Genomic DNA, 12,984 nt, shown 5'->3' on the forward strand with positions numbered 1-12,984 from the left:
AGTCGATTTTTGAAATTTCGTTGCAGTACATAAATCGTATGTTGGCAATGGCGTCGCGAATGTTGTTCTTGAGGTGTGCTATGGTCCGTGGTCGATCGATATGAACCAGAGATTTCAAATAACCCCATAAAAAATCACATGTAGAAATGAGCCTTGTCACTAAAAAAAAAATGACCGCGTCTTCAGGCAGGTTGTCAATCAGCATATCACAAGCATTTTGACGGGCAACACAATCGCGTTCAGTCAATTCTTGAACAACTGCCAATTTATTGGGATGAAGTTGAACGTCTTCATGGAAAATTCTTCGAACAGTGGAGTCAGAAGTTGCCATAGCAGCTGCGTGTTTGCGAGCCGAACGCCTGGGATAACGCACAACTGACTGCCTCACTCTTTTGATATTTTCTGGAGTTCTGATGGTTCGTTGAAATCCATTTCTGGGTTTAGCGACACTTCCACACTCCTGAAATGAGTTAACCCACGACAGAATCGAATTATGGCCAGGAACGAGTCTGTGGGGAGGAATTTGAAATCGAGCGCGGAAGGTGATCGACCATTAGAAAAGAAGCTCTCAACTGCGAAGGCCCGCTGCTCTATAGACCAGAGCATGATGGCTAATTTACTTGAGGGAGGATAAATTTGAGAACTTCCCCCTCCAGATGCGCCCCCTCCTACCCCTCTACTCGACCAATTCAACGTACGGGATTTTTTTTCAAATAAGTAAGTTTCTCTGGTGTACCTTGTACAATCACAAACGTCTTTTTTCTTTAAGGCTACTTTTAATATAAATAAAAATATAAATCTGAGTAACCTTTTAAATTATTTCGTCACGACACAATATGGCATTAGTAGCCGAAACTTGACGAGACCAAATAATTTAAAAGGCTACTCAGATTTATATTTTTATTATTATTACAATCTCTAACATATGATCTCCATCATATAATCTCCAAAGCTAAACCAATGAATGGATACTAGTGGAATGATTTTTCTCATTCTTGAAGATAAAAAAACTATGAACTGTTTGAATGTTTGATGTTATCTACAAGGAATTCTGATATTTTGAAGAGAGTCTTATAAACATTATACTATCAATATAGGCTACTATGGGTTCATAGTCAGTTATGTTATAATGCTTTTTTCAATTACTAACGTTTTTATATAACATTGTTCAATGTTTTCGGCAATTAAGATTTTGATTTGATTTGTGATTATTTCAAGTTTTATTGCTGTCTAAAAACATGTATTGTGTTTCTGTTTTTTTGAGGAATAAACAGTTTGACTTGAGTCTCACTAAAATATCACTATTGTAACCGGAGGGGGCTTTTCTTCTCTTCTACAATACTTACTAAAACTATACTGCTATCAAAGATCTATTTTTGAATTGGTTAGTTGGGAGCTTACATGGATTCTTTCATTCAAATGCACATATTCTCATAATTATTCAATTATAACCTAGTAACTACGAGTCAAGAATTTCAATTAAAAATTAATTTTTGCATGGTTAAATTTAAAACCTACGTGCAATAGGGTCTTATTTACTTTACTCCACTTGGTACTCTTCGTATTGCACGTTCATCTGTATTGAGTGTAGAACTGTAATTGTTGAGAGCATATTTGATAGATTTAGCATGCTACAGTGTATAAACGAGTTTACTGTAAAGAAAATGAATTTTAAACTGTTAGGCTACTTTTTCTCTTTAGATTTAAGTTAGTTTTAGTTCTGACGTTTTCATGTACATTTTAATAAATGTTTTGGAGAAAATAAATGATTGATTAATAATAATAATATCGAGTGACCTGGCTGGCTCAGGTCTGGTGTCCGGTTTTTCTATGCCCATTATTGATTGATTGATACATGTATAATTGGCTAGGTCGTTGCCGGACGCGGATCACCATATGACGGCCGAGTGGTCGGTGCACGAGGACTGGACGATCCTGCAGGCAGTGCAAGAGGTACAGGAGTTGCAGTTGAGTCTGGTAATCGCCTTTCCAGGGCATCTGCCCAACTGGCACCTGGTCGCTGACATTGTCAACAGCTGTTCCCGCACTTACCGCTCGCCGAAACAGTGTCAGGAGAGGTATGCTGCATCTTTTCAATCATTCTAAACAAGGTCAATACTAGACATTCTAAATAATACTAGACATTCTAAACAGGTATTTTGCACTGCAGAATAGTAGCTATTAGCTACTTCTACTTCGAGCTAAGAGCTTTAACTTATTACGAGTCTATTAATTTAATCTGTTTTGATGATTAATGATTATAATGATTACATTAAAAAAAAACACTTTTTTATCGACTATTACTAGACCGTAACTGAACCTGTCAGCCAAATATGACGATTTCTTCTAAAAACTTGTGAGGAAACGCCAATTGTGTGCTTATTTCTAAAAAATGTATGGAAACGTCAATTTGTGCTTATTTTTCGAATTTAATTCAAATCTGTTCTTAGTGCAACGTCTAGAGTTGCAACGTAAGATGTCTGCTCTTCTTTTCTTTGCCTAATAATAAATATCGGGGACCGAGCTTCGCTCTGGAGTACAAAAGCATAAAAAAGGTATTTCGAAAGAAGAAATTACATTACATTCAATAATAACATTCATAGTTCATACAGAAATGTTCTATCTAATCACAGTAAATTGAGATTAATTACTAGAGGAATGCACAAATTTCCCTCACATATGCCCGGTTGTACAAAAGCCGGTTAAATTTCAATCCTGATTGACTTCACGTGAACCAAATCAGAGAAGACCATTTCAAGAAGATGGATCTTCTGGAATTAATCAGGATTGAAAACAACCCGGCTTTTTTGCAACCCGCACTAATACCTGATTGAATGATTACAAAATTTAAACAGCTGAGTCATAGTCATAATTTTGACACAGTCCCACACACATTAACTCGCTCACTCACTTCCATCATCAACAGACGACGAAATAATTATTATCAGCTGTTTTACCGAGGATGAATAATATATTATCCTTTTAATGTCCTTCAGCGAGTTTTCCCAGGGATGAGACCTAGTACAATCGAATTTTTGTATTTTAAACCTCTATGTTCTGAATTTCGTGAGAATCGTTAGAGCCGTTTTCGAGATCCGGTGAAATACAAACATATAAACATCTAAACATATAAATAGAAATTGCTCGTTTAATAGTATAGGATAGGATGGTTTTAAAGTTGAACCATGACAAATTGTAATTTCTATTCAGGTACGAACATGTGATTGTTCCTCGAGAAGAAGGCAAACTACCGGATCCTAAAAAGCAGAAGAAAACAAAGAATATCTACAAAATAACCACTTTGAATACAGTGAGTACTCATTTTTTCAAATATTGATAAAATTGTGTAGATAAGTTTCTCAGTAAATTCTTGTAGCTCATTTACTTCAGAAACATTCCAACTCAAAAAATACTGAATTCAAATCAAATCAAATCTCCCAAATCAAAAATATCAATTAAAGCCAATAAGAGACTTTTCATCAAAAGAAGAGATCAGTAGGAATTGGAACATATTGAACCACAAAATAAAAGCTAGTATCATAAAATGTATGTTGATTGTAGTTGTTGAATATTTTCTCTTATCAAGCATTCTTATGAATGTTGGTAAATGGAAAAATAATTGTTTTTTTGTAGCTACTCCTGCAGCAATGTATAACAAAGAACAATATTCCAATATAATAATAGTCACCGTTTACTTCATGATCCATTTTATTGTCAAACAAATATTACTATATTGTATCAGTAATTATCATTAGAACTTCCTTCCACAGTTCAAGTTTGCTTTCCTGGAAGGGTCTATATCATTATATTTATATAAATAGTATAATATTATTATATTGTATTACTGTATAGGATGTATAAATTTGAAGACGGCAATCTAGTTTGTTGAAATCGAATCAAAATCTGTTTATTCCTATCACATCAAAAATCAAATCCAATTTATTATTCATCAAATTGAAAACAATACGATCATGCTCACGTCTGCAAACTTGGGGTGAATAACAATGTATGATTTATAATAGATAAGTAATACAATTTCAATACAATTAAAATACTAAAATTTCAATCAACTAATAAATCCTGATTTTTTAATAATCTGATTCTGATATTTCTATCAATATTATATTATGTTTTCAGAATTGTTATTGTTGTTCAATGTAACCAAAAAGTTTGGTTACCATGGAAAAATTTGTAATGAAATTTTCAGTTCAATATTATCATCAACATTTAAATTTGTTTGCTTTTTAATTGTGAATTTGTGTTTAGACATGAGTTTTATTGATTTTAAACTTTATAAAACTGAGGAAGTCAAAGTGCAATTTTTAGTGAGAAAACATAAAGAACCCAATACATAACCTATCAACTTGAGTGTTGATAGGAAATGACATTGGGTAATATGGCAAGGCAGAACATCCAAAAGGATTTCTCTGCCAATAAAAGCCATAAGAATAAATGAATAAATGTAGATGACCACTTCACATTGAATGAAGAGATTTTGGCCGATTCAATGTATTCGAAATGATTGATTTGTATGTTATCTTGCAACGAAATGAACGTGTTGTTTTATTTGCGCAGACCAAATGCAGCAGCCGCGCGCGCACAGCGAGCCTGTTCTCGCAGGACAACAACATGACGTACTCGCGCACAATGAACGCACGCTTCGATATGGTGCGGCTGGTGGCCGGCAAGCGCATACCCTTACCCATGATGAATTCGGTGTACGGGGGCAGTGGGGGCAGTGGAGGCGGTGGAGAGGTTGGCAAGAACCCGAAGCACGCGGCGATTCTGGCCGCTTGTTCGATCGATTACGACGCGCCGCTCACGCCTGTCGAAGTGGCCGCGCGACGCGCCGAACGAATCGCGCGACAGAAGGAGGCTGCTGCTGCCGCTGTCAGTCGATTCAGATTAACTTATAGACATTAATTGTACTCTAATAATAGTAATTAATTCGAATAATAAAGCTATATAGTTTAGTAATAGAGAAAAGATAGCATGAGAAGATAGATAGATATCTCATGGTATAGGGCGTTTACGTTCCAAATTTCACTTTTAAGAGTCAATCCGATAGCCGGTAGTTATTTTTAATGAAGCTATATGACGCTCCCGTGGTTGGGCACGTTAACTGTCGGTCGCGGCTGAAGTATGGCCCATTGATGGCTTAAATGATATATTCAAACGAGGTGGAACTTCCGTCAGGAACTCCCCACCTATAAATGCCATACTAATATTATTATTATGTGACGCTGGTAGTGTCTAATATTGTACCGTTCTTACAATCTCACCCGACCAAAACAGTAATAATAGACAGTAGTCAACAGTAATCGGTTTGAGTTAACAAAAATCGTATTGAAATTTGTAACGTAAACGACCTACACCATGGAATATCTCCTTATGCTATATTTTCTCTGTGGTTTAGTTTTCGCCGCAGTCGATTGACTGGGTAATGGTCAGACTATTTTTAGTTTTGTTACTGCGGAGTACTAAAGTGAGGTCCTCGTTATAACAGTGTTTGCTTAGCAATGGTATTGCTATACTTGTCTATCATTCTACAAAGCAGATAGCGCTATCTCTTTCTCGCTTTGCTCTGTTGCCAGATCGTCTTTTAACAATGTAGAATTAATAATTGACACAATATTTCATCTTAATTATGAAAATTCATTTTGAAATTATTGAAAAATATCATTTCTTGCTTAATAAAATATAATTGATTATTTTAAACGAGTATGAACCGTTAATATTACATCAATAACCCTGTATCAGCTACCGTCTATAGAAGGCATTGGCAAGACAGAGGATTGGCAACGTTTTCTCCTATCTTCCTCCTCTGCCATTATAACGTGGACCTCACTATAGTAGTATTATACTGCATTCTACAAAGTAAGCTATCAATTAAAAGTATATTATCCAGCGCATAAGACTAAACGTACGGACATCTGGAGGGGTCTAACACCAGACATATTTTTAACTGAGATAATTTTCTTTATTTCATTTTATTCCTAGATGGAAAAAGAAGGCTGTAGATCATGGGATAAATTATGTATCATTATGAGGAAACAGATTCGTAAAAGTTTAAAATGCATTGGGAGATTGGAATTCGTTATAAGATTGAATAAAATATCGTTAATAGCCTCAATATAATATCACAATTTGACATATAGGCCAGTCAACACAATACAATACAGCACAATAGAAACAGGGTTTATACAACACAACAATAAATAACCACAGTAGGTACATTGGACTCAAATTCACCTTATTCATATGCTATAATACCTTTTTATTTATTCATTTCAAAATCCCTTGAATAAAACCTTTTTCCATAAATTCTTTAACAGAGTAGAAGGGATTATTTACAAGGAATATTTCTAATACATTTCTAAACCTTCTGTAACTAAGCTGCCTTATTTCAATGGGAAGCCTATTCATAAGTCTGATTGCGGCAATAGTGGGGCTCTGATCTGTCTAATAGAACGACTTGGAAATTGTTACAATCACTTATTAAATATCTAATTCAATTTATCAACAATTCATTTAGATGATGTCATTGTCACCCCACCTCATTACCTACAAGATAATAACTATGTCAGGATAATACAGTTAGAAAGAAAAAGTCTTATAGTTCCTGAAACTGACACCACTGCAAAACAGCAATATTTCGTTTAATTCAAAACACAGAAACAATGATTGTTTCTTCAGTCCGTGATTCCAACGAAATTTTAATTTGAAGCGTTTGCAGTTGAAGAGGTGACTTCTCAGTAACATTCAAATATGAATTAAATATGGTTAAATTGAATTATTATCAAATGGCTTATTCAATTCGATAAGTAACATATTGGATATAAAGGCCTACATGTGTAAGCCAAACTATTTTTTTCGAATGAACAGTTGTCTTAACGGATGCAGGTGGTTGAACAGCAGCAGCAGCAACAATTGCAACAACAGCAGGCGCAACAGGTGCCACAACAACAGGTGGTTCAGCAGCAACAACAACAGGTGCAGCCGCAACAACAGCAGCAGTTGGCACTGCTGAGACTGCAGCAGGGTGGGGGTGTTGCCGCCCCCGTCGCCACTGTGCAGGTCACTAGCAGTTCACCTGGAGGCGGCACTCAGCGAATTGCCCGGGCGCCTGTTAAGACGCTCACTGTGCAGGTTAGTACTTTGCTAATAGGCAGACTTTTCACTAATAATAATTGCTTGACTACTTGACTTGTTTTATGTCCTTGTTTTATTCCTTTTCAATACAGCATATTAGAGTTTGAGATCTCTAATACGGCCTGTTTCTAAAGCTGTTTTCTAATTTTATAATGTACTTATTGTATAAATGAATGAATAAATAACACAATACAGAAATTTTTTCGAGAAAATTGAACGGCTCATTTTCCCCCACGAAAAATTAACTACTATCCACTACGATCTCAGTGGAATTTCAACTTACCAAATTATATAAGCAATGATGTCACATGTTAGCTTAGTTAAACAGTTGCCATTCAAAACCTAATCTAATCCAATCTAAGTCCTTTAGCATCTCCCAATCTTTTCACTAAAATAAAATCACTTCCAATTACTATGATTTAAGTTATTAGTATATAATTTGCAATTTATTGTTTCCTTGTTTGTACTGCATGATGTAGAAAACAAATATCAACCACTCAGGCATATACACAATATTATGAATTATTATGAGTTAGAAGAGTAAACAATACAGCATATTCATTTAATGAGTTTGAGATCTCTGTTAGCAAGTCAACTAATACGACAAAAGAGTTCCAATGCGAAACATGTGTTCACACTAGTAGTACCAGGACTTTCTATATACCGGACCTGCGCCTACAATAAAAAAATGGCCGCCGTATGTGGTGGCCGGTATTTATATTTTAAACGGGAACTAGATGAACTGAGATTTTGACAAACTGAGACACTCTAACAGCTGATTAGTGATTTTTTTTTCTTAGTAGGAATTTCTATAAGACCACCACATACGGCGGCCATTTTTTTCTAGGCTCAAGTCCGGTATACAGTAACTTTATTACCCATAGGGTAATATAGTTACTGTAGTAGTACCCACTGAATAAGGTTGTACCCTGATTATCTCTACTTGCGTGTTAATTTCCAAATTTATTAGTTCTCTGTGCAAATTCATACATACATTTGCATAGCTACTTTTCTTATTAGTGCTACTGAATATTATTGAAACATAAAATATAAATTTATTTATATTGGTACAATAAAATGTATAAAGTATCCTTTTATTCTATTACAACTAGTTGCATCTCTTCAAAAACTATTTTCAAGTGTGAATAAAATAAACAATAACTAATTCAATGTTGTCTATTTATTTCATTTACACTTGGCTCTTGAAGAGTTGAAACTAGTTGTGGTTTAATAAAATAAAAGGGCTCTTGATATCTATTATTGTGTTTCAATACAAAATTAAATGATATCAACGAAAATGAATTTGTTTGGTGTTGCAGGATATCGTTGCGAGAGCGACCGTATCGTCGCCGTCACAGTCGCCGACGTCAGCGACGCAGCGTGTAGCGACCGCCAACCTGGTCACTGTGGCGCAACCAACCACGCAGCTCACTGCCAAAGGTTTGTTACTCTCGCCTCTCGGACTAATCTGTTGTTTTTCCAACGTTTGAAATATAAAAATGAGTGTTTGAAATAACAATGAGTGAATGAATGAAATATAGAAATGTTGGGTAAAAGAAAGGAGACGGGGCCGCGCTACCTGTGCACTAGGCTTCCAAAAAGGTGCATCCTCTAACTCTCGACTAGCATACTTCATTGTCCTCTGATTCCGCTTCATTACCCTTTTAGTGGTGGTTCATTACCTTCATTACCCTTCATTACCCCGTGTGCTTTCTTGAAGGCAATTCTAGCTGGTAGCACCAACTTATCTATTACTTACATCATTCTGTTACTTGTAGTTTCTGCAATTATTGAATGTGAATCAGTGATCAAGTACTTGTAATTATTGTATTATTCCCAATGGTTCATTTGATAAAACTCAACTCGCTCACAAGCTGTAAAAAAATAACTTGAGTTACTGTACATACAATACGATACTTATACTTATTGACTATTTTATTGATGCGATTTTTAGGTGTCCTTTCAAATTCTATTAGATTGAACATAACTTGACAAACATAAATGTATAAGTTATCATGTGTATGTCAAGTCCCATTCAATCTCGTGGAATTTATAAGGATGGTAAAGAAATGTACGCCCAAAAATCTATGTGGGCTTTACTTACACACCACGTACGTTTGACTAAATTTGTACTTATAATCGATAGTAATGTGTGTGTTTATCCAATCACTGTATGCTACCACTGGTTTACAGCTGAAAATGCCTTTAAGTAACCACACTAGTCCACCAATATATTCCTCGGAATGGAAACCTTAACAATAGACCACGAAAATGTCGAGATTCAATAACAATAGGCGACCACTGAAGGGTCACTAAAACTTCAACCTTTCCATCTATTATTTTCGGCGGCCCCCGTCTCATTTCTTTAACCCGAAATGTTTATTTTTAATAAAAATAAGCAACTGCCTTTGGAGATAGCCTAAGCTACGTTGTAGCACAGCTAATGATCACGAAAACACGATGCACATTAAGGCAAGTTGAACAATATATTCAAAATATTTTCCTCCATTGTCATAAATTATATAATTATAGTGTTTTGTATAATAAATGAATAAAAAAAATGAATATTTTCATGAATTTAGATCAGCTGTTTTTTAGAATTAAGTTTGTTTCTCGGTATTTCTTCAAAATTTTATTTTTAATATGTGAATAATTTCCTTTTTTAGTTATAAAGCTGCGTTTACATCAAAGTTATTAACAAAATGTTAATAACTTAAGCCTTATAGATTCTATTAGATTGAATATAACTTATCATGCACAGTCATGATGAACATATTATTTGTTTGTCAAGTTCCGTGCAATTTAATAGAATCTATAAGGATTAAGTTATTAACATTTTGTTGATAACTTTGGTGTAAACGCAGCTTTATAATGTGAAATATTTCACGTTTTGAAGCATCTAAATTTGAAAATCTACTTTGTGAAAATACTTGAGGACTAAAAATTTTGTGAATTGAAGAACTACAAGATTCCAGACTATGTGTTATCTAAATTTGGGAGAGGAATAGCACAAGGTGACCTTATTTTTCCTTCCCCTATCATTTTGATAATTTACTTATTGTATAAATGAATAAAGAATAAAAGATGTAGGCAAAATGTTTTTGTACATAAAATGACAACAGTTATTTCTTATCTTTCGGGAAATTTTCCCGTGATATACCTCCTCCTACATTCTCTCTCCTAGATTTTTATGGAGAACTATTGTTCAACCTCTCATTACCGTGATCCTTTAGCACGCTGCAATCAGGGACATTAGTAGCATCCACTAGCTGCTATGGGAATTGGAAATATAATATAATGTACATGAAATTTCCAATCACTCTGGATTGCTTTAAATTATTCTAAATTGTTTGAGACAGTTGATGAACGTTCCTGCCAAGAAAAAGAGATTGTACTTTTATTCCTAGATTTATACATACATATTTATCAACTTGAAACAGTAACCTACTTTTTGGACCAGTAAATGAATTGAAATTCAAATGAAAAACTTCTTATTACCCAAAATAATTACAAAAATTACATGATACACAATAAAATTGATATGTTTGGAAACCCCCTACAAGAAGTTGCGCAGTTCAGATCATTTTGACTGATAACAGTGCTCCAGTTATAAGAAGAGATTGCTTTCTGTAATTCATTACAGTCGGTTCTAATAACGAATTTATTTGTTTTAGGTGGTTTGAGAGTTTTTAAGGAAATTAGGTTCAAGCAAATGGCGTAACGATCAGTGACTGTGGACTGCAGAATCACGGGGGAAGAATAGTTTTGGGCTGTGTCTATTGATCCTCCCCCAATAATTTTAATCAATAATAGTGTATCATTGAATCAATAAATGAATTGTGAGTTCTAAAGTACAGATGGGTCTGTTTGCAGGTAAGCCTCTAACAGCGGCTCAGATGCAGCAGGTGTACACCCAACAGCTGCGCCAACAACAGCTGCGACAAATACAGCTGCAACAGCAGCAGCAGACGCGGGTGGTCGCTGCCTCTGGGGGCGGCACAGTCGCCGCCACCGCTAGTATTGCCACGGCCCCTACTGTTACTGCCGCCTCCGTAGCTGCCACCGCAGTCACGCCTACTCGTTTGCAGCAGGTCGTTGCTATTTGTCCCTATAACACAACATAGTACCGGGTGTTTCAAAAAGAATGACCCAATTTTAAACAGTCATATTTATTTTAAAATGGTGCACACAAATTAATTTTTCATCAAATTACTCACAGAAGTATCAAGTTTATGATGATGTATTATAAGTGTTCTATGTACCCTATTTTTGATGGCACAAGGATGTACACCATTTCCTCAACACCAACGTGCCTCAGGGTGGACAGGACCGCAAGGCTATGCATTCCTGGCCTCCACGGTATCCTGACATAACACCATGTGATTTTTTTGAGTGGATACGTTTAAGATCGTGTTTATGTTCCTCTCTTAGCACTTGATATTGAGGAGCTAAAAACCAGGATAACTGATGCAGTAGCTACATTCCGAAAGACATCTTGCGAATAGTCTGGGATGAATTTGGCTACTGTCTTGATGTCGTCCGAGCCTCAAAAGGAGGGCACATAGAACACTTCTAATACATCATCATAAACTTGATACTTCTGTGAGTAATTTGATGTAAAATTGGTTTGTGTGCACCATTTTAAAATGAATATAACTGTTTAAAATTTGGTCATTCCTTTTGAAACACCCGGTACTTTAGTTTAAGTATTCTTTGACATGAAACACAAAATAATCTAGCAATACCTGGTTGCATATGGAATGTCCGGGCCCACATCCTAATATGATAAGAGAGAGTTCTCTAGTTTAGCTATTTTTAGTGCCGGTTGCACAAAAGCCGGTTAAATTTTAATCTTGATTAATTCCACGGGAACCAATCAGAGGAGCCGTCTTATCAAAAAGACCCTCTCTGAATGGTTCTTGTGAAATCAATCACGGTTAAAATTTAACCGGCTTTTGTGCAACCGGGCCTTAGTGATAAAACACTACATAATCAAGCAATGCCCACATATTATAAGAGAGAGTACTTTGGGTATTATTCGCCATAAAATACTACATAACCAAGCAATACTTGGTAGTATCCCACCCACATCTCTATATAAGAACGAGTACTTGGATTTAGGTATTCTTCATCATAAAACACTACATAATCAACCAAAGCTTGATAGTATGAGACATGCCAGGGATTTGAAATAGAATAAAACACGATTTAAAAGCAGTATCCAAAATTATTCAGAGTCCAGCAAAGATGCTGGATTCCGTGTATGTTGTTTGGTTGTCAATTTCACATGCATATATTTACATGAATATATGTCATACTATTAAAACCACTGGATTTTTGACCTGACAAACCGTACCTCACTTATATCAGTGATTTAGTTTTTGTTATTGAGGATAGATTTTTGTGTTTCTGTTAGTGCTAATCCGGATTTTAGATTGTAAAACTTTGTTTTCTCTATTTTTTTCTGGTTATTATTTTTTATACCTTATGCTTACTTTAAAGAACTTTTTTCTGTTCAATGATGCTCCTGTAATGCGGACGTGACCTTGTTATCAAGGTCATTTGCATACAGTGTTTTATTTCGTATAATGTATTTTTCATTTCTATGATTATGTATGTATGTTTCAATTATTATTGTATTATTGGAAATATTTTCTAGTGATTTTGTATTTTGGCGAAATAAAGTTTCTTTCTTTCTTGAAGTCTTCAAAAACAGATTACAACTCACTTATAAGAATAGTTCATTGACTCCAAAAGCCAAAACATTCCTTTATGTTATACGTTGGTTGCTAACGATTCACTTGTTTGCAATTTATTTCAATAGGAAGATAG

At 35.1% G+C, this 12,984-nt stretch overlaps 1 protein-coding gene across 2 annotated transcripts in view; it reads left to right on the top strand.

The window, feature by feature from the left end:
• Positions 1-12,984, top strand: part of LOC111043226 (helicase domino) — a 95,444-nt gene that overhangs the window by 57,208 nt on the left and 25,252 nt on the right. For both annotated transcript variants that reach the window (XM_039436179.1, XM_039436180.1), the window contains exons 36-41: positions 1,872-2,078; positions 3,211-3,310; positions 4,576-4,890; positions 6,904-7,149; positions 8,472-8,592; positions 11,026-11,246. In XM_039436179.1, the coding sequence (XP_039292113.1) occupies positions 1,872-2,078; positions 3,211-3,310; positions 4,576-4,890; positions 6,904-7,149; positions 8,472-8,592; positions 11,026-11,246 (1,210 nt within the window). The remainder of the gene's footprint in view (positions 1-1,871; positions 2,079-3,210; positions 3,311-4,575; positions 4,891-6,903; positions 7,150-8,471; positions 8,593-11,025; positions 11,247-12,984) is intronic.

Source organism: Nilaparvata lugens, chromosome 10 (genome assembly GCF_014356525.2).
Source record: "Nilaparvata lugens isolate BPH chromosome 10, ASM1435652v1, whole genome shotgun sequence".
Lineage (NCBI taxonomy): Eukaryota > Metazoa > Arthropoda > Insecta > Hemiptera > Delphacidae > Nilaparvata > Nilaparvata lugens.